Genomic DNA, 26,685 nt, shown 5'->3' with positions numbered 1-26,685 from the left:
TGTCAGCGTAGCTTAGCGTAAAGACTAGAAACAGCTGGATAGAAATGGTTTATTCACTGAAGCACTGGTGTAATAATCAGTATTATGTGTGCAAAATGTGTCACTAGATTTATCTGATCTATGAATCTATTAGAGAAAAAGTGTGGAACTGAAAACTAATCCTCCCTGTTGCCTGGTTTTTTTTTTTTTTTTTTTTTTAGATGGAGTTTGATGAGAAGGAGCTTCGCAAGGAGATCAGCTACGCCATCAAGAACATCCACGGCATCAGGCACGTCTGCCCTCTATCTCTCCTTCGTCCTTTCCTATCCTCCCTCCTTACTTCACTTTCCTCTGTCTCTCCATCTCAGTCACCTCCGCTGTGTCTAAGTGACATTGCCTAATCACAGAGGCCGCTACACTTAGCTCGAGTGCTCTGTTCAATGCTAACACCATCGGTGCACTTGGACAGAGGATGTCTGGGCTTTACTTTTTTCCTCCCTTTTTAATATGACAGTTAACATTGGATTCAAAAATAATTGAACTATATCAAGTACTGCTAATATACATATATTCAGACTGAAGCACACATTTCTAAAGTTACTCAGTTTTCTTGTAGCTGGGAGTTTTTACAGTGGCAGTACAGTTGCCTGGGCTATGTCGAAGTTTTGCTACATAGCTAATGTTAACATTAATAGCTTTACCAGTCTAGAAAAACTGTGAGTGCAGCATAAACTTGAGTCCATTACCCACTAAGAGCAGTCTCTGGCAGTTGAAAGCAATTAGCCTACCTTGCTACTTTGCTATTTCTTCCATACTGAAGTTAGCATACAAACCAGCTAGACAATGCAGATGTAGCAACCAGTCTGCACTGAAGAGTGTGTCGTGTGGCACAGAGCAAGCACAAGCATTATATAGACAGTCTTATGAAAAATAAGAAGTTATAGTTAATACTGGTATGTACACAGCTTTTAAGGTTAATGAGAGCTATGTACTGTAGCATCAGCAAAACTCACAATATAACCCAAAAGATATTGGAGATGAATGATCTCTGTTTGAATACATAGGCTACTCATTTGCCAACGTTTTTGTTGATTCATGTTTGGGTTTGTTTTTTGCATGACTTAAAAGTTTAAAGTGAAGCAACAAAACCTTATTTTACTGATATACATTTACCGTAGTAATGCTATTTTGCTTACTTGAGTAGCCTATAGAAGTATGATTATCCTCCTATTGGATAATTTACCACATGGTCTAGTAACATACTAACCTTCAACACTTGAGGGGAAATGACTGATATTTGTTGTGTAAATTGGAGAAGTAGAAATAACATAATATTACTATATATCTGTTGCTTTCTAACTGTTTCATGGCTCCATAGTCCCATTCCCTTTCCTGCTCTCTGTCTAATTTGTAACCATTTATGTTTGGGGGAAAAAGCTCCAAAATGGAGGGTAATTCTTTACAATTAACACTCTTTTCTTTACCCAACTCTTCTCCCTCCTCTTTTTTTTTCTTTCTCTCTACCATCTTCCTCTTTTTTTCTTTTCTTTTTTGGCCCTGTGGCTGGTTTTCTCTCTGCTGGGCAGAACTGGCCTCTTCACCCCGGACATGGCCTTTGAGACCATTGTGAAAAGGCAGATTGGGAAGATTAAAGAGCCTTGCACCAAATGTGTGGACATGGTCATTTCTGAGCTAGTCAATACCGTTAGGCAGTGTACCAAGAAGGTAAAAATGAAAAGTAATCAGTGGATAGCACTTTTATTTTATTTTATTTTTTATTTTCAACCCTCATCTGCAAGGCCCCCTCTGCTGTTCACTTCCCTTTTACTGTAACCACCTGGCTCTCTCCGCCTGGAGTGGCGGGGTGGGCTGCGGTATGCCTGCCTGCCTGCCTGCCTGCCCACTGTACCGCTGCGGACAGATTTGGCTGGACAGGCTGGCCGTGGTAGAAAGCTGTGCTGAAGAAAAACCAGTGTGGAGGCTGAGCTGTCATCACAACACGGTTGCCAAATAAGAATCAGTGATGCGAAGACACACACAGCTTATGAATCTGATTTAAGATTTAAGTGAAATAACTTCTCATGTCTCATGTTTCATCCAAAAACTCAGATAAGAAAATAGTTAATTTGCCAGTTTTTCCCCCATCCTCTTTGTCCTTTTAAAAGGAGTTTGAGTAGCCTCAGCTCTGCTTAGCTATGGATAATTTTTTTCACAGTTAGTAGGCCTATACAAGAAATCAATGCATACTCTTTATTCTAAGAGCCAATTATGCTGTGTCTGTGCCCTCAGACATCAAACAGTTGGTGAAAGCCACTGGCACAAAAAACATTTCAAAGACTTAGTAGTTTTGTTTTTTTGTTTTTTGTTTTTTCTATTGCATTCTGGGACAATAGTGCACATCAACAGGACACTAAAAAAAGTCAGCATTTTGCCTTTTTTGGAGCAACTACAGACCTAAAACCTGCTTAGAATTAGTATGTGGTGTGGGACTGGGACACAGATGACTACAGTGTTACTGCCATGTCACCACAGACAAAGAAAAATGTTGTTCCAGAGATTTAATACTGATGTTGTGTTTCCTAAGATGTTCCTGGAGCTCTCTTACCATCATCCACAAATCATTTAAAGTTTTTGAACTTGTTTTCCCTAGTCTGTTTCTCTGCAGATTTAGTTGTAAAGAAAATAGGATCATAATTTTAAAGAGCTGAGCTGGAGAGGAATTACTTCGAGCTGTTTTGTACTTGGGTAGTCTTGCTGCACTGAACTCTCTCCACCTTTGCTTGTACACAACAACGACATTTAGGAAGTCATGCGTCAATCACTTGGAGCACCTGGCAGCCATGTTGGATGATCTCAGCGTTCAGACTTTATTGTGTTGCGAGACCGCAGCTGTGCACCTGCAGCAGACAGGAGCCATGATGATTGTTTTAACTGCTCTACAACAACCGGCCTCAGGGGTCCGCGCTCTCAGCAACGCAGGCCTGTGAGCGCGGCCAAGAGAAAGAGCAGTAGTCTTTATCCAGATTGATCCACTGTGACCAAACAATTTCAACAGCGGTTGGACCGGGATAGTAAATGTTATGATTAGTGTCTGGTTGAGATTCAGAGAAGGAGGTAGCCTTTGGGTGGAGAACAACAGGGTCAACAACACCAGGAGGGATCAGGGCGTCCTGGCTGCGAGGCGTGGGTGCACAGCTGCGGTCTTGCAGTGCGTTGCTTGGAGTTTTTTGGCTGGTGGAGTTGTGCAGGCTGGGAACTCTCTCTATGTCTTTCTCTTTCTCTCACCTTTCCTCCGTTTGCCTCTTAATTGATAGAGAGAGACTCCAGCGCTGTCCTGTTTTAGAATGGCTTCTGGGGGAAACCAATTGTCTCACTTGCATTTTCTTCCTTCTGTGCTGTTTATCCTCCCCCCAAACACCCGCACCTCTCCTTGTCTTTTTAACTTCACTCTGTTGTTTCTTCTGTTCTCCATCTCCCATTCTTTCACCTGCCTCACCCCTGTATTGTCCCTTTCCTTCACCATCTGTTTTCACTCTTCTTTTATTTGTCTCAGCCTGTCATTTTCCTCCATCTGTCTATTCCTCTATCTCCTCTTACGACTCCTCTTTCTCCACCTTTTTTCTCTTCTTTATTTTTATTTTACTCCTCTCTCCCGTGCCGCCTGCCTATCCCTACAGGACGGGGCTGTTCACCCCTGACCTGGCCTTTGAGGCCATAGTGAAAAAGCAGATCCAAAAGCTGAAGGAGCCCACACTGAAGTGTATAGATATGGTAGTGAGCGAACTCACCTTCACCATTCAAAAGTGTAGTCAAAAGGTAAAATGCTAAAGAGAACAAAACCTCTTTCACTATCTCTGTTAATCACAGGTAGGGGTAGACCGATGGCTGGCCTGAAATCAGATGTATGAGATTAAAAATAAAACCAAACCTGAACTACTTCATTGTAGTATTAAAGAGACTTTAGATTTAGATAGTGTTATATTTCATTTTAAAATAATAAATTGTTCACAATTGTGACTTTGATTATCTTCTTAGTTAATGTGAAACTGCATGGTGTTCATTTGCACTAAATTTGGCTCTATGATTCACAACCAAATGTGAGCAATTAACCATCAAAGAAGTAGTAAAAACAAATTATTTTTGCTGACAGAGCCACATTTAATTTAACAACCATTTTTGCTGAAGTTTGCTTTTTGTGATCAGATAATAAAATAGCGCTAACATCTGGTAAAGATTGCTCCTAAAAACTGTAAACTGAAGACTAGATGTTGACTTTAACACATAATGTAATTAAGCTAGGTCAAACAAACAAGATGTCAACATCATATGGTGGCGCCAAAGTAGAAATCACATCATCATTAAAATCTGTAAACTTCTTCCTCTGGGAACCTCGAGCATCTGCAGATTTGATATTTCAGTATGAACCGAAGGGCTGGACCAATCAGCCGACATCACAGATAAACACAGACAGTGGTCAAAAAACAATGAATTAATTTCAATTCAATGAATTGAAATTAATTAATTTATGTAAAATGACCCAGAACAAATATATAAAAAAAAAAGAGTCCAAATTTTACATTATACTTACTTTAAAATACTGTGTGTGAGCCAGCAGTATCGGTCTGTCCTTACTACAGATCTAACTCGTGTGATCATATAACCTTCATTTTAATTAAACTTTATTTGTCGTTTGTTTTTCAGTTATTGGCCTTATATTTACAATTTTAACAAACTGCATGTTTTTCTCATATTTGACCTCATGATGTCTAAAAAGCATTTGATTTAATTTGATTAAACTCCTATTTTATTTCTGTCTTTGTCAGTATGGGTTAATATAGTGGAGTGACTGATTGTGTAGTTCCACTCACAGACTAATTGACGTATACTTCGAGCATTTCTTTATTTCTTCCTTTTTTATTTTTCTCTGGTCCTCCTCTCCATCCTGTCGTCCTCTAACACCTTTGTTCCGGCTGCTTCCTCCCAAAGCAAAATGACCTAAAGAGAGCGTGACCTCCTTTGGATTTCTCTTCTCTGTCACACTTTTATCTTGATTTTACTTTCAGAGACATACTGTATTTAAAGATACTGTATGATAATATACAGTGTTTGGGAAAATCCACAAAGGGGTCAGTTTGAAGTCTTCCTCCGCCCTCCCCCTCTCCCATCCCTCCCTATTTCCCTGCTCCTTTGCATTGCATGTCAGTCTGAATCAATGTGAGTGTCTCTGCCTGCTGCCTTTTTTTCTCTCTCTGCAGTCAGTGTTGTGTTTCTGTGTCACTTTTGAGGACACTCAACATGTGACAGCCTTTTCTGACTTCAAGTTTCAATGCACCTTTCCAGTAGCATAAATTACATTGCTTATTAAAAAAAATACATTCATTTTCTTTTCAATTCTGGTTTGTAAATGTTTCATTTTCATGGATTTCACAGTTTTCCATTGTTGATGTGGAATCTAGAAAGTGCGAAAACCATGAACTGCTCCTCATCAAACCAGTTAACAGTGTTTCTATTGACATTGCTACAATGGTGACATTGTTAGCTGCCATCTATGACTCTGTCCTCACTGCTTACCAAGTTGAAACATTTTCCTAAAACACAAAGGAGTGATATGAGTTTTTTTTTTACTGTGTGCTTGAGCTTTCTTGACATAATCCAAATACTAAAAACTAAAAACTTTTAACTTTTTCAAATTTTGTCTGTGTCCCTAACAGTTATATAAAAATTGACCATACACATATTAAGTATCTCATAATGTTTTATAGATAGTTTCAAATTAACTTCTAATCAGCTATATCAAATATAATATAATACATATAATGCAATAGTCTATATAGAATACATACTGTAAATAAAGAAACAGCATTATTCTTACATTGCACAGTAAGACTTAGGCTATCAAACAAGATTACAACAGAATAACTCATCAGTGCAATGTCAGCCTTTAATTTAGCTAGTAGCATCCATGGATTTTTCACTGTAAAGTTTTACATTTTATAAATGTCAATTTAGTGCAAACTCTTGACTCTAAAATCTCACAAATTAATGAGGTTCACTGTGCTACTTTGTTTTGGAAGTAATTTGCTACAACTGAAGCTAGTTAGCTGCTTACGCTGACATGCTAATGTTTGCAGCTTTAGACCCAACAAACATTCCTCCATTCCTCGTGCTGTTGCTCTTGTGTTTTTGCAATTAAAATAGACTCCACCGTCCAAAGTCCATGTACGTGAGTTGACAACGGTTCAACATGTGGAGAACTGAGCAGCTCGACAGAACTGCATTTCAGCACGGTCAATTATCAGAATCTGTTTTAACACTTAGGTGTTGACAATGTAAGTTTTTAATGCCAGGAGCTGTACTGACATTCAACTCAGCCGTGTGACCCATTATTACAAAGCATTCTATTCTATTATGGCTGTTTTTTATTTATTTTTTTTGCTCTGTAGTTGAACCAAACCAGGAGGCCATAAATCAACTTGGGAACCAGAGAGAGGCCTGTAGATGTCCACTCACTCCCCCCAAAACCATCTGATAGACATGAAAGATGCATTGTAACTTGCAAAACAACAACAAAAAAAGTGTATATTTTTCTGTGTTGCGCTGTGATTATGGTTTTTGATTTTTCTTCTTCCCTCACACTTCTCCAAATGTGTTTGTGTCACATTGGAGGCCCACCAATGTCTGCGTTTGTGGGTTTGCAATGAGCTCATGGAAAAAGACCCATAGTGTGCTGGGAAAGGGAAACTTTTCTGCCAGGAACATTGTTTAGTCTCTTTTTTTTTTTTTGGTGTGGCAATATCACAGACTTTGCACTAGTCTTTTTGCATTTGGTCAATGCAAAAAAAAAAAAAAAAAAAGTCATTTTGCATAAAATCCACCTGCTGGTCGGGATGTGCAGAGACTAGAGCCGAGTCTGAGATAAACTACTCACAACATCACATGTCTAATTGTGTTTCCGTAATGTATTTTGTTGTATTTGATGGAACTGTGAATTGTGGTTTCGGGGAGATGAGAGTGATTCTGTGGTTTACTGCTGTGTAGGTTTGTGACAGAGTCTGAGCGTGTGTGTGTGTGTTGGCATGTTTGTGTGTTTGTGTGTTTTTGCCACCTACCTACTGTTCTCTGTGGTCACAGCTGGCTCAGTACCCGCAGCTGAGAGAGGAGATGGAGAGAATCGTCACCCAGCACATCAGGGACCGAGAAAACCGCACTAAAAACCAGGTAACACGCAAAACAAAAAGCTACCAACACAAAGTAAGAACAATGGGAGGCTTTGTGTGATGGTGCAGGTTTGATTGAATAAACATGATCTAATACGTGAAAATACTTCTCATGAGGAGAATGAAACAAAATGACTTCATCTGAGGTGAAAGATGGAAATGACAGATGAAAGCACACACTGAATAAAAAATAAAAAAAGACATTTCTTTGGAAACCATAAATTCACCATCATGCCATGAATTAATAACATACATATGAGCTCTCTTTGTCTCTTTCTCTGTCTCTGTCTGTTCAGGTGTTGCTGTTGATAGACATTGAACTGTCCTACATGAACACCAACCATGAGGACTTCATTGGATTTGCCAAGTGAGTTACAGCTTTCCTCTCGCTATACAGAATAAAAACGCAGAGCTACTTTCCATATTCATCAGTTCATGTGCCGTTTGAGGTCAAACCACACTGCTGTGCTGATGTGTTTTGTGTGTAGCGCTCAGCAGAGGATCAACCAAATGAACAAGAAGAAGGCAGCTGGCAACCAGGTACTTTGATCACAGACACACAGACATGTTCACGGTTAAACTGTTTCTGTTATTTCCCTGGTTACAGCACAGCACAGAGCTGCGACTTTACTTAAATCTGCAGGAACACACACTGAATCCATCCACCAGAAATGTGACATCCGAGCTCCATGCAGCCCGTTTTCATTTCCCCCCGAGGCTTTGCTCTGGTAGCACTTAGCTCCCTGTTTTTCCGTGCTAAATGTAGCACAGCTATACAGTATCTTGTTTCCCTGGGCAACAGTCCACATCCTACACAATACAGCTCTTACATATCACAAACTGTAATGGGCAACAGTTGTCGAATCTTCAAACAACTTGTCCTCTTGGTCCTGTCGGCACAAACCGAGGTCTGTTGTGAAATATTATGCACGATTTAAAGCCTTAATGACAATAATCGTAATATTAATATTAATGGGAAGGAAAAAACATTTTTTTATGGAGCAGACACCTCTGCCAAGTTTGCACAATCCCCATTTTGAAAATAGGAAATTGTTTGAAATTTAATCCTCTATCATGCAATCATGCAAAGCGTGGCTGTTTTCATTGAACTGAGTGCAAATGTGTCATGGGAAAAAAAGGTTCTTGACAAGTTTCCTGGATCTGAACCAAAATACTTCACTAATCACAACTCTCCAAATAAATTTTCACAAACAGAATATAAAACAAAACCTTCTCAATAAGACGATAATTGTCCAATAAGAAAAAAAAAAATGTATACAATAGATACATCTTAACAGCTTTTATTTCTTTTGTACTATGTATTTTCTGCATTTTGAAGCTTCTACTGCGATTCCTCTTCTACGTTTTTACACATTTTAATTTCACTGTTCAGCTTTTTTAATTTTCTTATCATCCTGTTGCCTCTTGTGTCTTCTAAGTGGTTTCTCTTTTTCCTGTTTCTCTTCCCTTTTTCCTTCTTCTCTCTGTGGCTTTGTTTCTTCAGGATGAAATCATGGTGAGTAGTGTATGTGTGAGTGTGGGACTGTGTGTGTGTTTGAAGTGCGAGTGTGCGATCGTGTGCATGTCTGCAGTTATAGGCTGTCATGCGTACTGTATGTGCTCATCCTGTTACGCTCTGCATACGTCTGGATTATATGTGTGTATGTTTTAGCTGTATTTGAATGCGTATGGGTTGAAAGTGGAGTCATGAGTGTGAGTGTGTGGTTTTATGTGTGTTTGTGAGTGTATTAAATGAGCTTTGACTGTCAGTAGATGGGCAGGTGGCTGTGGTGGGGATGCTTGGCTGCTTCCCTCTCGATCTCTTTTTCAGCTGACACACACACACACACACATTGGATGACAACTGCACTGTAAATGCTCTCCGACACATCAGCATTCACTTTACTTTTGTATAATATTCACGAGCTTATGTCATGGGCATCTTTTTTGATGTTTGAGCTACATAAAGATAAACAGTGAGAAAAGGTAAAGGCAAAGATGAAAAAGAAGGAAAGGGAGATTTGTTTCTTCTTTTACTGAAGATAATAACTTAAAGGGATACGCCAACATTTTTTTTTTACGTGTCTTGCCTCACTCCTGAGTCCATGACAAGCAGATAGACGACATCCTTTCGACTGTGCGTGCAGTAACGAGGGAGATAGAGCCCGTATCGCCCGTAATTAGCTTAGCTCAAACGCTGGAAGTGTATAGGAAGTGTTAGCCTGCCTCCACCTAAAGTCATCAGAGACACTCTTCAGCAACTCTAAACGGAAACCGGTGGGCTGATCTTCGTCTCAGAGCTGACAAAACTCTCCGGTAAGGCATCTTGAGCAGTCAAATGCCGGTAACGGGACGAGACGGGAACAGCTGGTATTTAGACAAATTAACGACACACTGCTGATCTAAACGGCTACTTTCTCGCCTAAAAATGTTTGAAATGTCGATAAAGTGATATATTTACAGAGTTTAGAGCTAAAATGAAATCAGCTTCTGACTGCTGATTTCGGCTCGGGGAGGCAGGCTAACACTACCTATACACTTCCAGCATTTGAGCTAAGCTAATTACAGGCGATACAGGCTCTATCTCCCTTGTTACTGCACGCACAGTCGAAAGGATGGTGTCTATTTGCTTGTCATTGGACTCGGGAGTGAGGCAAGACATGAAAAAAAAATGTTGGCGTATCCCTTTAACATTTTCATACACACTTCACCAGACTTTACCTCTTTCCAGTTTATTTGAAGTAGTAGCAGAAGACCAGGGAAGGTGAGGACCAGCAGTGCGGCAGAAAGACACATGTGACCTCCATAGTTATCGATTGTCATAACAACCACCCAGATTGGGGTCAGAGGTCAGGGGCACATTGTAAACATAAGGGGGGGATGTTCACTTCCTGTTTATAGATGGCTGTAGTTGACCCTTTAAGCCCCCACAGCTTCTGTTCTGCACCGAGCTGAATTAGCGCTCGTCTGACCTCCGTGCTGCTGAGAACTTTAAAAACTTGTCATTAAATTTGCTGATGGAAATCTCCGCTGCTTCTCAATCAATCCTTTAAACCACGCCGGAGCCGCTGGTGGGTCTGCACGATGCACACACAGCCAACAAGTTTTGTTTGAACTCGCAAAAAAACTTTATCTTTAATTTGAGTTCAGATCTCAGACTTTCCAGGCACACACACAAAGAGTTTTTCAATTTGATTTGAGTTTGTGTTTGTCTTTATTGTTTTTCCCAGTATACCAAAATTAGGGTCTAAAATTCGAAATTGTCATATATTCAAACTGTTAAACTCTTTGCAATTTTGGGCCTTGATAAGTAAAATCAGCTTGGCTTTGAAGCTACATAAAGACTTTATAATTATTGTGTATATGATCTGGATATTTCCCTCAGTGTAAACTAGTGAAGATCTGGTGATGCTGTGTGTTGTTCATATGAGTGTATCGTAGTAGCAAGTATTGTCTGTGTAGCCAGTGTCTGATGTAGCTTTTCCCTCTGTGCCTCCGAGCTCGATCATTGTCCAGGAGCTGTTAAAGTACAGAGATGAGCCACGCTGTTGCTCTGGGCAACACGCTCCCTTTATGATCATGAGGTCACACTAACAGTGGTTTATTTTAACTCCATCTCGTATTCATTGCTACTGGCGTTAGTGCTCACTTGGAAATACGATTTATCTCTGCAACTGATATGAACAACATGCTCTGCATTTTAAAGTTTTCAGTATAATCCAATACGCTGAGGCGACAGAGGAGCTGTGACTTTATCATACAAGTGTTGAATAAATGCTTTTCTTACTTAATAGGAAGTTTAATGTCAGAGTTCATGGGTTTTATTGATTAGAAATAAGTTCTCTAATCCCCAAATCAGCATCTAGAAGTTAAATTGAATCAATGAAGACTCCTTGCTTATCTATAATTACTCCACTTCAGTTTAAAAAGCACATATAAAACAATCAGGCTGATGTATTTCACTGCATGGTTTCAAAAAAAAAAAAAAAAAAAGGGTTTGACATCAGACGTTCTTGCTGTAGCCCCCCTTACGTAGCCTCGCCCCCCACCCTGCTTGCTGACCCCTTGCTGCCGTCCCAGCAGCCAGCTGTAATGTGCTGGTATACTTGACCAACCCTGTGTACTTGGCCTTTACTAAAAACGCCCTGCGTTGGCGTAGCTTTGTAACCTTCTCTCCACGTTTTCATTCAGCCTGAGAGAGGAGTTAACGATCGGTTCAAGGTAAATAACTCAACGCACCACGTACTGTTTGTGTCCATAGTTTCTGTTTTGGTGTAGAGAATGAAGTACAAGAGAGAAACAAAAAAAAAAGAGTGGGAGGAGTGTGTTTATCCGTGTAGGTGAGCGCCACCCTGCCTCTAACTAGAAGCAGTGTCATTACATTTTACTGTGGTACTACGCATGTGTGATACATACTGGAGCTGACAGATGTCATATTCAGGGTGACTTCTTGCCTGCTGGATGTTATTCATAATCTTTTATTTTTTTCCTTTTCTGTGCGTCCGTTTATCTCTCAGGTGATCAGGAAGGGCTGGCTGACCATCAACAACATCGGCATCATGAAGGGAGGAGCCAAGGAGTACTGGTTTGTCCTCACCGCCGAGTCTCTGTCCTGGTACAAGGATGATGAGGTGAGATCCCACCGCAACACTGCAGTTAAGATTTCTATATCCACGTACCTCCGGTGTATTCATTACAGTATACTGCATTTATAGACGTTTTCTTTGGTGCCGGTTTTGTGTGTATGATTCATCTGGCTGAGGCCTGCTTGTCAGATCTTCAACACTTCATTCAAACTGACAAGCGGCCTTTGTTTCTCTCGCTTTGTTGTGTATCCTAAGAACAGTGCAGCACAAACGATCAGTAAAATGATGTGACAGCGCAACAAACAGCTTAGTGCAGAAGGAAATAAAACAGCCTCTGCTGTAAAAACAGAAAAGAAGAAACTTGGAAGAATTGACTGCAACAAATTACAAGCAAAACATTGACAGGGTCACATACTATTGGCATACTGAAGCACATTGGGACTGATACTGGATTTCTGAGGCTGATTTTTAGCAATCTATTGCCTTTTTGCTTTTTATTTTAAATAGCAACAATGTCCCTATACAGTATTACCATAAATATACAGTGTCTTACATGTGTGTCTTGCCGATTTTTTTTTAGAGTTATTTGCAGACACTGATGCAGACCATCTGTCTTAAATGAGCTAACATCAGTAGGGCCAGCCTGCATATTTATTCATTGTGCAACAATATTTATTTATGTCTGTTAGGGCTGCCAAAGTAATGTGTAAATGCAAATTTCATCTAGCCTTACTTTAAAAAAAAAGTTCATTTAGAATAAAGTAACATTTGCAAAAAGCAAGCAGACTGTATTTGTCCAGTATTTAACACCTTTAGGCTCATTTTTCTTTAAGGTTCATTTGAACAAATGAAAAATGTGTTAACTATAGACTGTCATGTGATTAATTGCAATTAGATTTTTGCATCAATAGACAGCCCTGATTTATTTACTTAAAAAACAAATCACTGAGGATGCTGCATTTATCAAACAAACCAAAAACACGCTCATCAATATAAAAACTTTGTGGCGTGTTTGGGAGGAAACTTCAGTCATCCCTCCAGCCCAGTCATTTACTGTTGTGTAATCTTGTAATCTGACTAACACTTTGTGGTGCACTGGAACGTGACATTTGATGTTTCTGCGTCTTTGCTGCACAACCTGAGACATCATCACCCAAAAACTATGTGTCTACTGTAACAACAGCACTTGTAGCTATCATATTTTCCAGCAAATTACTAAACCAGCAGAATTATTTCAGTTGGATCCGAGTGTTTTTTTTTTTTTCTCCACCGGTTTCTTTTCCGCTCTCTGTTTCCAAAAGTCATTCCAGCTTCTTCTCCCACTGGTAAATATGACTGTTGGTCAAGATCAGTGGTTGTCTGGTTGTCCTCCGCATGCTGACATGATCTGACCCAACATGCTTTGTTACTGGGCTGACTGGTCAAAGCGGTCTCCCATGATGCTTTGCAGAACTATTAGGAGGTAGCCACAGTCTCACTGTCTCCAGGCCTTAGCCACAGCCGCTCAGTATGTGTGTGTGTGAGAGTGTGTAACGTTGAGAAGGTCCTTTCCAAAGAGTCAGGACCCCCCAGCATGTCAGACACCAAAGCTGGCATACACATGTGCATACCAGAGCCCCCTGCCCTGCCCTGTTCCCAATTACACACACACACACACACACACACACACATACACACACACACACACACACACACACACACACACACACACACACACACACACACACACACACACACACACACACACACACACACACACACACACACACACACACACACACATATACACACACACACATATACACACAAGCTGCTTCTAATAAACTCACTTCATTTCAAAGAAGGGGCACAGAGCGAGAGAGGGCCTGAGTTGTAGGGGAGAAGAGGGGAGGAGACAGGAGTGTCTCTTGTTAGCTGGTTAGCAGCAGGAGTAACAAGGACCATGTGAAGGGAGAGAGAAAGTGGGGAGAAAAGGGGGGAATGGGGGTAAGAAGGAGGAGGAGGAGGAGGAGGAAAAAGAGGTGGTGTGGACTTTTATATCCTCCCTGCTTCCCTTTTTCCCATCGCTCCTTCACACAGTCACATTCAAAACCAGAAGAATCTCCTATTCATCCTCATCTTCCCGCCTCCATCTGTCCATTCTCTCTGTGTCTCAGTCTTTCCCTGTCACCCTCTTGTTCTCCTCCGTCCCCTCCCTCCGTCTCTCCCTCCCTGCTTGTGCTGTATATTTATTTGAACATGGAAAAAATGAAGGCATGGGGAGACCCAAAACTAACACACAGTGCTGGTGTTAAAGCTCCTAGCCGGGGCAGAAGGCTACCACAGCACTGCAGAAAAGAAAAGAGAAAGGGAAAAAAAAAAGACTTTCCATTATGTTTTTAATCCAAGCTGAACATTTTTATATAGTCCAGTCACACACACACACACACACTAGAGGTTAGAGTACCCATGAGGGCTTATACTTACATGTGCACCTGGGCGGATACTCGCCAAAATACACACAGTTGATAAAAAACTGGAAACAGTTTTATGTTTAGATTAATAGCACAATTTTATTTGAAAAAATGCATCGTTGCCTGCAGAGAAAACCAGATTTCAGCGTCTTTTTGTGCAGTTTCATGCAAACACACTGACATGTTTCTTTATACTAATACACAAAACAGCGCAGCACTGTTTTATTGGCTGCCTCTCGTCATGGGGAAAACCCTTGCTGTAGTCTGGCAACACACACACACACACACACACACACACACACATGGACACGGACACATGTGCACACACACACACACACACACACACACACATGGACACGGACACACACGCACACACACACACACACACACACATACACACATAGACACACACACACCCCCCAGACACTAATAATAACTTTCAACCCAACAAGTGGTGCCAGGATGTTTTGGTTAGTGTGCATTTGGTTAGTGTGTGTGTGTGTGTGTGTGTGTGTGTGTGTGTGTGTGTGTGTGTGTGTGTGTGTGTGTGTGTGTGTGTGTGTGTGTGTGTGTGTGTGTGTGTGTGTGTGTGTGTGTGTGTGTGTGCGTGCGTGCGTGCGTGCGTGTGTGTGTGTGTGTGTGCGTGCGTATATGTGTGTGTTTCTAGAAACCTTCTGGTCTGTATTACCACAGGACATGCCGATTCTTTGAATCAGGCTAAAAGCCTCCCCAAGGCAGAGAGAAGGAGAGAGGGACTGAGATGTACAGTAAATGGAGGAAAAGAAACTGATGAAGTTAAAAAAAAAAAAGAAAAAAAGAAGAAACACCACTGTGATGTTATAGATTCACAGCACATGTGATGTTCATGTACACTTAGGAATATATATGTGTGTGTGTATATGCATTTATACATAGATATTTTCCAGTTGGGACAACCCACACTCAGAATAAATGGCTTTGCAGCCCTGTAGTGGTTATAGGATTATTTTCTTTGGGTGCCCTTTTGGCTTTCAGTGTGTTTAAGTGCGTGTGTGAGTGTGTGAATGTGTGTGTGTGTGTGTGTCTGCCCGGGTTTCCCTGGTCCTGCTGTAAAGCTGCCAGAAAGCCAGACTCGCCTGGTGATCCCAGCTGTAAACATCCTGGGGGGAAACAGCAGACTGCTGCTTTAAACGCCCGCTATATGGTGTGTGTGTGTGTGTGTGTGTGTGTGTGTGTGTGTGTGTGTGTGTGTGTGTGTGCGTGTGTGTGCGTGCACTTATATGTGGGCGTGTGCTTGTGTGGATGTTCGTGGGGCAGCGACTAGCTACACTTTAAAAAAAGGCCTGTGTGCGTGGTGGCAGGGCTCTAAATGGAAACAGGTTGGTTTGCGGTTTTCATTCCTGCAGACGACGCTGTGTGATGGGACACCGTGTGAACGTCTCTGCCCTCTACTTTGCTTTTTTTGTGTGTACTTTAGACAGATAAGAGGTTCAAAACGTCAGACGCAGCGGGTTTCACTTTATCGGAGACACGCCGGCTGGATGTCAAACTGCGACAGAGGTAGAAAAGAAAACATAATAGAGAAGGAGACGGGGGGGGGGTCCAGGCTAAACTTGTAACGGTTCACATGACGTCACCTACAAACACTAAAAGCCGCAAACAGTTTTGGGTCTGTTTTTTTGGGGAGAGCTATATACAAAGCCTGGCGAACAGACAATGACAGAGTGGCTTGCTCCTTCAGCATTTTTTTTATGGCAGCTTCCTGCCTCTCTGCACATTACATGGTCATTTGAGGTAAAGCAGCCACAAGTCGATGCAGGGAAGGCTGAGACGTAATTGTACATTTTGGTCAAGGGTGCAGTGTGATGTTGGGGGTGTAACTGTGTGTTTTTAGTTATCTTTTTGGGGTAAGTGTTCTTTTTTTTTCTGCGTGCGGTTTGAACTTTTTCTGGTTGCGGCTCTCAGTTTTTAGACCTTTTTGGTTTTGTAGAAAAAGAAACGACATTTCGAGAATGCCACTTATGTCTTAGTGTACTTTATATTTATATAACTATAGTTCAATATGGTGTTTGTGTCATTTCCGTGACTGTTTAAACTCTTTTAAAATAGAAAAAAAAAGAAACGTAGTCAGATAGATATCCAAGAATCTTTATTTTTAGTATTTTTTTTATCATCAGATTCCACTGTGAGGTCAATGACAACAAACAACACACACATAAAAACTATTCAAATAAAGATAAACTATAATCTCATTTCTCTTTATAGCTAACAGCTTTAACAAAAAAAAGACTTGACATGTATCCGTCTTTTCATAAATCCATGCCAGGTGGGGGCCAGGCCTCTGCGGTGGCGGTGGGGCCTCTGGCTGCTTTATTTAGGCTTGTGCTGGTGTTTGTCCAGATGGACGGAGGGTGGTGCTGCGTGTTCCCACAGCCTGATGTGCTGATGCCTGCTGGATGCCCTTCTGCCTCTCTCCTCCTCTCTCCCTCTCTCCCTCTCTCTCTCTCTCTGAGTCGTTGAGTCGTCCCGTGCTTCCCCGGCCAGCCTAACCAATGTGCAGACTACTGTACAACCACTACTTCCTGAACAGGTAGTCTGAACACTGGGCAGGCGGGCTGGGCGGCTGGAGGATGCTGTGGAGAAGCTTTTCGGAGAAGCCCATGCTCACACACACTTAACACACTTAAACACACTTAAACACACACACACACACACTCAGTAAAGTGTACTCACTGTGAACCCAGAGTCCAGCTCCTCTTGCTCTCTCAGTCAGACTCCTGCAAAGCTGCTGATGGGGCTGATTGAGCGAGCAGGAGGAGAAACGGCGTGTGAAGGATGGACAAAGGGGGGGGTGGGGGGGCCGGGGCCGGCGGGGAGGTGGAGAGGTTAGACAGAGGTGATGGCCACTGATTGGTAGAGCCAACGACGTTCCCTCCTGTGAGAAGCAGCATTCCTCACCGAGCTCTGGAGGGAAAACACAAGAAACTAAACGCTGATTATACCAAACACATAAGAAACAAAACATGTGGGAGCATTAAAATCATTTAATAAATCGGATCCAGTAAAAGAAATCCGTCAGGTTTGTGTAATTGGTCAAAAATGTAAAATATGTATTAAAAAAAAAAAAGTTTTTTCGCCCAACCTTTTCCAAGTGCTTTAACAGAAAAAGTAAATGAACACAGTAAGATAAGCAGTGCTGTGTATACACAACCTTAACTGTGTCCACCTCCGCTGACCCTTAGGCTAAAGTAAATAAATAAGAAGTCAGGATGTTTTATGAAGAGTCTAAAGCCGTGATAAGACGGAGCTGGCTGTCAGTGCTCCTGGTTCCTGGTCAGTAGCTGATGAGGGAATAGTTGTGGTCAGCTGAACTCATGCCAAGTCTGACCCAACACCTCCCACTAAAACGCCGTAACGTTTAATCTCCATGACACATGATACGAGAAGAAAAAAATGTCTCCTCTGTGGAGGGAATACCTGTGACCGGACCATCGTCCTTCCTCTTCTTCACCGACCTCTCTTCTTATTCTTCGTCTTCTTTGCTTGGCACTTGTTTCGTCTCTTTCTCTCTCTCGGGGGCCAGTTGCCGCCAGTTCACGTCCTCCTGACGTACCTTTTTCGTTCAACGCCGCCGCTGTACTCTTGAGTCAAAAAAAAAAAAAAAACCCTGCCAGGCTCTGTTAAAAAAATGTCACCTCTGCGTCTTCTGGATTCGTCTTTCTTGAAGTTTCCCCAGAGCGAAGGAAGGAAGGCGAAGGAAGCTGCTCCGGTAGCGATGAAGGTGGAACCGGCCGGAGGTTCAACGTGGCAAAGGACTGGCCACCAAGTTTCCCCTTCGAGAGACAGAAGGAGAAAAAGGAACGAGAGAGAGAGGAGATATGGAGGGAGAAGGAGGAGGAGCTCGCCGGCCCCCCATTTTTCCTTTCCTCTCTCCTCTTCTTCTTCTTCTTCTTCTCCTTCTCCTTCTTCATCTCTCCCCTCCCTCGCTCCCTCCCTCTGTCTGGCTTCCCCCCCTCTCCTGCTCCCGCTCCCTTTCTCCCTCCCTCCCTCTCTCCTTCTTTTTTCACTGACTTTTTCTGGGGGGGGGGGGGGAAAGTGGAAGGTCAAAGGTGAACAGGAAGTGAGACACATTCATTTGGCATGTGTGTTGTAAAGTTTAGAGAGGGAGTGAGGGATTGGCTGCTGACGGAGGAAACTTTTTTTTTTTTTAGTGGAAGCGTATGTGGGCAGATGGGAGGACGTCTAGCGTCTGTTGCTGCTGCGCTCACGTGGAGGCATATAAAAGACGTCTGCATGTTCTTCCCCTCCGTCCACTCTCTACTTATGGTACATGTGAGTGCATATGTGGTTTCTGAGTGATGGATATGTGTGTAGGAGTCAGCGCTGGATGAGAGCTGAGGCTCCACGGTCTTTGTAGCCGGGGCAGGAATGTCGGCGTTTTCTTGGCAAGCGGGAGGAAGCCTTGTAATAACTCCAGATGTGCAGCCCTGTGGTCTCCATCTCTCTCTTGCTCCCTCTGTTTTTACTTCTAAAGCTGATTTCCTCTCCCTGTCCGACTCGAATAAAGAGCCCTTTATGCAGCTCTGCAGCCTTCCCAACGCACACACACACACACACACACATGCACACACTTACAGAGGCAGAGAAGCAGGAGGGGAGGGGAGGGGGGTGGGCTGGTTGGAGGGGTGACATAATACTGGTAAATCAGAAGCAGAGCAAGCGAGGTTCTGTGTGTGTGTATGTGTGTGTGTGTGTGTGTGTGTTTGGACAAGAAGGAAAAGTTTGTATGATTCACAGTTGAGACATACTGTAGTCACAATTTACCTCCTTCACCTTCGTTTCACACACCCACACACACACACACAGACACAGACACACACATACACTTGTGTGTTTAGGTTTCATTCTTCTGGCGGGAGTAATTAATGCTAGTGTTTCCAGGTGTGTGTGCCTGAGTCTCGGAATGTGTGTGTGTGTGTGTGTGTGTGGAGGTGGCCAAGGCCGTGTGTTTGTTTTAGCTATGGTTTCTGAGCTCCGACCTGAGCTCCAAATCAAAGCAGGTCTGATCTCAGGAGAGACGAGTCAGCAGTATACTGGAGGAGACCGGAGCGATGTGGAGGGTGAAAGTGACAGAGGAAAAAAAGAGCAGGAGAGGAAGAGTTTAAAAACAAGGCAGGAGGAGGGAAAAATGGAGGAATAAACAATGCACAAGGTTCAAGAGAAATGTTGAATGTGTGTGAGAAACAAGGGGCCAGAGCAGAGATAATGACGTGAATCCGTCCGACTGTTGCAGCTCAGCTCTCGGGTTCAGGGATTGGAAGGAGTGAATTTTAATGGGTGGGTGGGGGGAAGCGCTGCGGTTGCACCAACATTGTTTCCACTGTTTGGATGACCACGCAGGCAGCTTCCTTCTCAAACTCTTACTCATTAAAGCCAGAAATACTGAGAGAAAGTATGCACACACACACACACATCAAGTGTAATCTGCAATTCCACGTTATCCCGTGTTGAGTGTGTCCCATGAAAATGCTGCCGGTTAATCCCGTCACCAAAAACCTCAAGTGTCTTGACTTTTGTTTTTCCCCCCGTCTTTGTATTTTGATATTGCATTAAGCAATGGCTCTTGTTAGTTTATGTGGGTGTAATTGTATCTTTTTGTGTGTTTGCGAGGCTAGGCTTGTGGATACTGTAGATTTATTTGCGAGTGTGTGTATATTAACACACTGGCCAAAAACCCCCCCACAGAGGCTGCCCCTAAAATGTGATCCCTATAGTATTTCATGCAAGTGTCATCAGTCAGCTGTGTTTTGGTGAAACTACTTTTCTAAATAGCTCATAAGATAGCATGTCCAATTGCTATTATTCTTGCTGGATAAGATGAATGTGAACCATATAATAGCTCGGTCTGATATCGTGTCATTATCATTTTCTCTGCGGAAATGAGACACCATGAAACTGTCCAGCATATTTCAGCTATTGTCCAGCAGAAAGATACTGGGAAATAAAAGGCTTTGCTCTCTGGCAGAGGGTCGGATGACAACATTTGTGTCGTTTTCATTTTTTGTTCCTTAGATATAAGGCTACAGCCGGTTAGCTTAGCTTGGCAGAGAGACTGGAAACATCTCTTCTGTCTGGCTCCGTCCGACAGTATCAAAATCCACCTGGCAGCATGTGTGGAGCTCACCAGTGAACACGTTGTCTCGTCTTTTTGTTTTTTGTTTGTTTCATCGGTGCAAAAACCACCAAAAATTCATCGTTCTATAGCTGTATTTGTGTGTTGTTGGCGTCTGGTCATCAATCTCCCCCAGTAAGCAAATACATGCATTTCCCAAAATGCCATTTAAATTTTTTTTTTTTGCTTTAAGCTACACAAGCCGACACAGAAAATTGGCCTAATCTTATTACGTTAAATTGTATTATCTCCATTGCTCCTGAACCTGCTTGAGTGCCTGAGGTTTCCTTTTTATATACATTCAGTATATATTTGAATAGAAGCTCAGTCTGGACCATCTACCATAAGGAACCACCTTGACCCTCTTTGCTTGTCTCAACTTCCTTTTAAATATAAAGAGTACAAGGTTGAGAGATGTAAGACATAAAGGTGCATAAAAGAAACTGACTGAATGTATTAATGGTGGAAAAGAAAAGCTTGGATGGAGCAAAGAAAACTAAATCACTTAATGGAGAATATGAAGGAAGAGTGGTAACAATTACACAAAACTATAGTGATGAATAAATAACAGACTTTCACAATGTCATTGTGAAAGAAAACAATAGAAAAAGTGAGTAAGCGACTGTGAAAGTGAAGCAAGAGCTGAGTGATGACCGCAGCATGTCGGGACGGGGGGGATGCTGGGTGAGTCCTGGAGGGGCTCAGGCTGCTCTCTGGATAATTCAGAGTTGATCTTGTCTGACTGGTGAGATAACTGAAGATAATGTTTGTTTTTCTTTCTGCAAATGATCGTTTTCTCTCCATTGTCCTCCGAATATCCAACAAATCCGCAACATCATGTCAGTGCAAAAATCATTAGAGAAACAAAATCCAGGATTTTGACCCGAACAGACACGGGACAGATAAAAAGAAACCACAGTGGTGTGGACTTAATGTAGTCTGGCATGTTGTTTACTCTGTGTGAGTGTGTGAGTGTGTGTGTGTAGACTGCAGGCTTTAAAAGAGGACTGACCTGATACATATCCCAGTATCCTGTGGTTGTTTTATAGCGTTACAAGATTTTATTCCCATGTTACATATATCTGTATTTATGGTACCTTTTAATCTTTTTTTTTGCTATATAGTGTTATTCTTTATATACAGTATGTTGTCATTGTTAGTGACTTTTCCATGATTTCATGAATGGGATGCAACAGGACTCTGAACCTTGATTTTGATGTTCATGAATATCAAGTTTTACAAGACTAAATTTACCGTATATGTGTTATGTTAAAAAAGAAAAAAGAAAGAAAAGAAAGAAAACCCCCTCTCCACCCTTGGAACTGACCACTGTTGGCACAGTTATGTCATAAAAATTACCCAGTTCAAACACACCCTGTGTGTGTTTTACCCTGTGTGTAGCATGTGTACAAGTGTAGATTTTATATCCTGGCTTTTCTTTTTACTATAAAAAACTATTGTACAGTTAATTTAGCACTCTGGGTTTTGCAGTGTTGTTAATCAAATAGACTGTTATTCATTAGGAAAACAGGATTTGGTTAAGATAAAGTTATAAATGGAATAAATATTTTTGGCAATTTTAAAGCCACAAATACATGTTAATTTACTGTGGTAAAATCTTAACCAAAGAAAAGTCACACATGAAGCCCTCGTGTGTGAGTTCAAAGCGTGTTTCCCTTTTGGACTCATATGTGAACGCTTTGCCTCAGTGTGTTCTGACATCACATCATGTGTTTACCTCTAGTCAGAGGTGAGCGTGTCGGTCCGAAGCCGCCGTCACATCTGATAATATTTGTTTCGTGTACGCGGAGACGTGGAGACGATGCACAGGCCTCGTCTGTCATCTTGATGTGGATTATCAAGTCGTTTCACATGCTCACACATGAGTACGAGCGTATGTACAGTTGGACATGTGAGTTCACACGAGTTTTTTGTGAGTGAGCTTTGAAATATTCCTCAGGTTTCACTTTTACTGAGAGCCAAGTCCACACACACATCAAATACACACACACACACACACACACACACACACACACACACACACACACACACACACACACACACACACACACAGGTTGAACAGAGCATTTGTCCTCAATCAGACAAGAGTCTGTAGACGTGTGGGGATTTTCACATGTGTTTATGTGGTTAGTGGACCGGGGTCTCCCCTCCCTCCTCCGTACTCTTACTCTTTGGTGGTCACTGATGATTGATCACATGTCCTGGCCGGCCCAAAGGTCGTTACACTGACCCTCTGCAGAAGTAAACGCAGAGCCGATAATTAACTGTTTAGCAATTAGCTGCTAAACAGGAAGGTGCCACTGACCTGGCAACCCGCGTCCGACCGGGCCGCTGCTGAATGTGTCATTGTCACGTTTCCTCTCGCCACCAAAACCTTATTTTTGTTTGCTCTCGTTCCCACAGGGAGAGCTGAGCTGAGGGTGGTGCAGAGGCTTTCACTTTTTTTGTTTGTTTTTTTTTTAAAGGAGAAATGAGGATGCAGCGTTGTCCTTGTGTCCCACCGGCCAAATCCAACACAAAACACACTCAACTCAATATGAGATAAGAAGAAATAGAGAGAATTAATGTTTTTTTTTCTTTACCCTGTGAAACTGGACACTTCAGATTAGATAAGTTATCTAGTAGCACTGTGCATGATGTATGTAGTATTAAACAGTGTGGACATTGGCTCGCTGCCCAAGGTGATTTGTTTTGAACATTATTGCACAACGCTGTAGCTCAGTGAGTCACCAACAGCTGTGTGTTTTTTACACATTGTCCCAGAATAGCTCCACTCGAGCTGTTTCCCGTATCGTAATTTACCCCCTAAATTATTTGCTGTCGCTGATTTAAATGCTGGCAACGTTCGCCATTTATTTTAAATGAGCTCCAAATGGGATTAAGTCAAATGAAGTTTCTTAAGATGGTGACATATTACTCAGAGGCCAAACACTGATTGAGCACTTGTTAGTGGGTTTTTTTTTATATGTAGACACAATAATATCTGTAAAGTTTTTTTAGAATAACTTAAGAATTTTTTTTTTTTTTTTCTATGATGAAAGCTTTTTATGAATTTATTTAATTGGACTGAACAATTCTAGTTTGGTGTTGAGGATCGACACTAAACAAGGTTTTCCACAAGAGGCGGGTGAAACCAAACCGGTCTCATTCTTTTTACGTCTTTCCACATCCCCATCGTGTAAGACTTACAGAACTGCTCTCTGTGTTTCTTTTTTTTCTCCTTTAAAAAAAAAGAAGAAGTAAGAACTCAATAGGGGGAATTGCAGAAGAATGGAGGGAAAGAAAAACGGAGGGAGGTGAGGAGGAGGGTTGTGAAAATTGCCGTTGGCTGCCACCCAGGGCCCAGTCTTTGTGGTAATGAAGGGTTAGAGGCAGCGTTATTGCTCCCAGATGCCGTGCGGGTTCTCCGCAGCCCTTTGATGCACGGCCCAAGTCACCAGACTCCCGTCAACATACGCACTACCACACACACATGTACACACACACACATACATACACGCATACACCGGGACCAACATACAGCCTCTTAAAACAACATGGATGCCGTTAACGACTATCTCCTCCTTGGTTTCACCAACCAAACTGCTCAGATTTGTATCAAGGTGTTAATTGGAGACGGATTATGTAATGTTACCATGCATGTGTGTGTGTGTGTGTGTGTGTGTGTTTGGTGTTCAGCATTTCTGTGTGTGTGGGAGGGCATATTTCAGCCGCATTTTGAAATTCATGTTTGAGTGTTGGAGACATGTTTTTTTGGAAGGTGTGTATGTGTGTGTGTATGTGTGTGTGTGTGCAGCGGTGAAGTGCCTTTATGAATCCAGAAGTGAACTTCCTCTGGCTTTTCATAATTAGCCCGCTATTACTCACAAGCAAAACAAAACCATGGAAAGTACTTTGCTCACACACTGCTCCAAACACCACAGGTCAACTACCAAGTTGCCTCCTCTCCTCCTGCATGTGTTTGTGTGTGTGTGTGTGTGTGTGTGTGAGAGAGAGAGAGAGAGAAAGAGAGGAAAAAATGCTGCATGTGTTCAGATGAAAAAAGAACAGATCACACATCACATCACAGCTGAGGTGTAAATTAACAGAATTTATTAATGAATTTGGAAATCAGTACTTTAGGTCAGTAGCTGGATGAGTGAGAATATTATGATGTTATAATGTTACATGTTAAAACTGAGCATGTGAACTAACTATATAGGATTATATAGGTTATAGTTATAGGATTCAAACCCAGTATTAAACTCAGGTTAAAGAGTCAGTTCACCCAAATTATCTCTATGATTTCTGCTTCTCCACACCAGTGAAGGTGATTGTAATTTTATGTTATGCTTCTCAGTGTATTTAGGAATTTAAATGAAAAGAAGAAGCCAAACACACATATCACAGAGGTGTTAATTCAATAACATGTTTTAGGATGGAGATTGTACAGTAGGTGTGTTGGACTACATTATAGATTATTATTCTATTTCTATTGACCAAATAATAGAAACCTGTCTAACTATCATCTACACAGTTGCCCATAAAGTTGGAATAATTTTATTTTTAGACATATTCCTCTTTTTATTCCTATTATAAAGATTAATTGTGGTTTAATTTTTACATTGATGTTTAGAAGAGATTGATCAATAAGGTTTTGAGAAGATTTACACTTAATCAATCAAGAATAAATCAAATTGTCACAATCATTTCATGAGAAGAGGTTAAAAAAAATTATTCCAACTTTATGGGCAACAGTGTATATTTCAATAATATACATACAATAAGAAACATTTCTAACAATATCAACAAAAATGTAAGAATTAATGGCAGAGTAGTGGTGTTAAATTGCAGCGGACTGTACATATTTATCTAATGAAGTGTATATTATACTGTAGTTTACACAGTCAGTAGAGTAGAGGAGGTTTTTTTGTCACAGATACAGTACTGTCACTTTGTAAAATCTGTGCAGCTGTCGTGGAAAAAGTACAGAACCTGTGCTACTCTGGCCGCGCTGGGTTTAGATGTGTGCTCTCGCTCTGAGGGCTGCACACACTCCTGATGCTCCAACACCTCCATCCAGCAGCAGGTACAGTAAATCTCGCCAAAGCTAGCACCGTTTCACCGTCGACATGCTGTGCTGAACACGGCGTGAACGCACCACGCTTCATTTCTTAGAGCCGCACAAACTCTCACAGGTGGCAGGAAAACGTCACCAAACACTTCCTTATTGCTGTGAGAAAAAAATGTGTGTGGATGGATGCTGCAGTGGACACGAGGCGCCACCGAGGTGACACTGTCCAAAACAGGTTTTTTTTGTGTGTTTTTTTTCCACCCACAGTGGCTTCCTAAAGCAGTGGAAAAGAGGCTTTCCCAGAAAAGGACAGAGTCTCACTGCAGGGACACATGAAGTGACTCACAGCAAAACACTGTGGTTTTACTGCTGTTCGTTCATCAATTCATAATAACATGTCTCACATTTAGGTGAAGACAAAAAGGAGGGTTACAGAAGAAAAGGTGTTTGCAATATATAGCCTACTATATCCTAATAACTTCATTATGGTGTAGCCTTTATATTCTTCGATACGTCTTTGTAATCAAATCACCCGTGTTTCGGCCTGAAGGGAAACTATAGAAACACTGAAGCTGTTTTTCTATCTTCACCCGTCACGGCTTTTTAGTTTTTAAAAACCTCCATTTCACTCTCAGTTTGCTCCATCACACACACACACATGCACATGCACACCCAATACACATTTTGTGAGTTACATTTAAGCTGTTTCCATGGTGATCAATGTAAAAACTGCACTGAGGGTCTCCTGACAAGTCCAATAAGTACCTACATCACTCGGTATGTTTGGTTGTGTGTGTGTGTGTGTGCGTCTTTCCGATTCGCTCTCAGTCAAGTAAAACTCTGCAGACAAAAGTCAAGAGTGTGTGTGTGTGTGTGTGTGTGTGTGTGTGTGTGCATGCATGTGTGTGTGTGTGCGCTTCTCATATCTGCATGTGTGTGCACGTATGACTTTAATTTCTCTTGAGTGCTCAGTGTCTGAGATCTGAAAAGCTTCTGCCTGCTCATGCTGACTGGGATTTTATGGGAGCATATGGGAAAGTGCTCAATCCTCAACTTCCCCTAACACATAAAAACACACACACACACACACACACACACACACACACACACACACACACACACACACACACACACACACACACACACACACACACACACACACATGCAAAGATGAGCTGATTGGCTCACAGGAAAGACTTTGATAGTCTGTCTGAAGTGTGTGTCA

General features: G+C 41.8%; 1 protein-coding gene across 7 annotated transcripts in view; it reads left to right on the top strand.

Annotated features, from left to right (window-relative positions):
- The window catches only part of dnm1a (dynamin 1a), a gene marked incomplete at both ends in the record, with an annotated part of 53,177 nt that overhangs the window by 16,249 nt on the left and 10,243 nt on the right, over positions 1-26,685 (top strand). For 4 of the 7 annotated variants that reach the window (XM_083984222.1, XM_083984223.1, XM_083984227.1 and 1 more), the window contains 7 exons: positions 201-268; positions 1,566-1,704; positions 7,111-7,197; positions 7,493-7,563; positions 7,685-7,736; positions 8,701-8,712; positions 11,714-11,827. In XM_083984222.1, the coding sequence (XP_083840348.1) occupies positions 201-268; positions 1,566-1,704; positions 7,111-7,197; positions 7,493-7,563; positions 7,685-7,736; positions 8,701-8,712; positions 11,714-11,827 (543 nt within the window). Of the gene's footprint in view, positions 1-200; positions 269-1,565; positions 1,705-3,656; positions 3,796-7,110; positions 7,198-7,492; positions 7,564-7,684; positions 7,737-8,700; positions 8,713-11,387; positions 11,418-11,713; positions 11,828-26,685 lie in introns of all 7 variants that reach the window. The other 3 variants (XM_083984228.1, XM_083984224.1, XM_083984226.1) reach the window with 2 other exon arrangements.

The sequence above is a fragment of the Trachurus trachurus genome, assembly GCF_905171665.1.
Source record: "Trachurus trachurus genome assembly, chromosome: 12".
In the NCBI taxonomy this organism is placed as follows: domain Eukaryota; kingdom Metazoa; phylum Chordata; class Actinopteri; order Carangiformes; family Carangidae; genus Trachurus; species Trachurus trachurus.
Note: the sequence above shows the minus strand (reverse complement) of the source record. Positions and strands in the feature narration are given on the sequence as shown.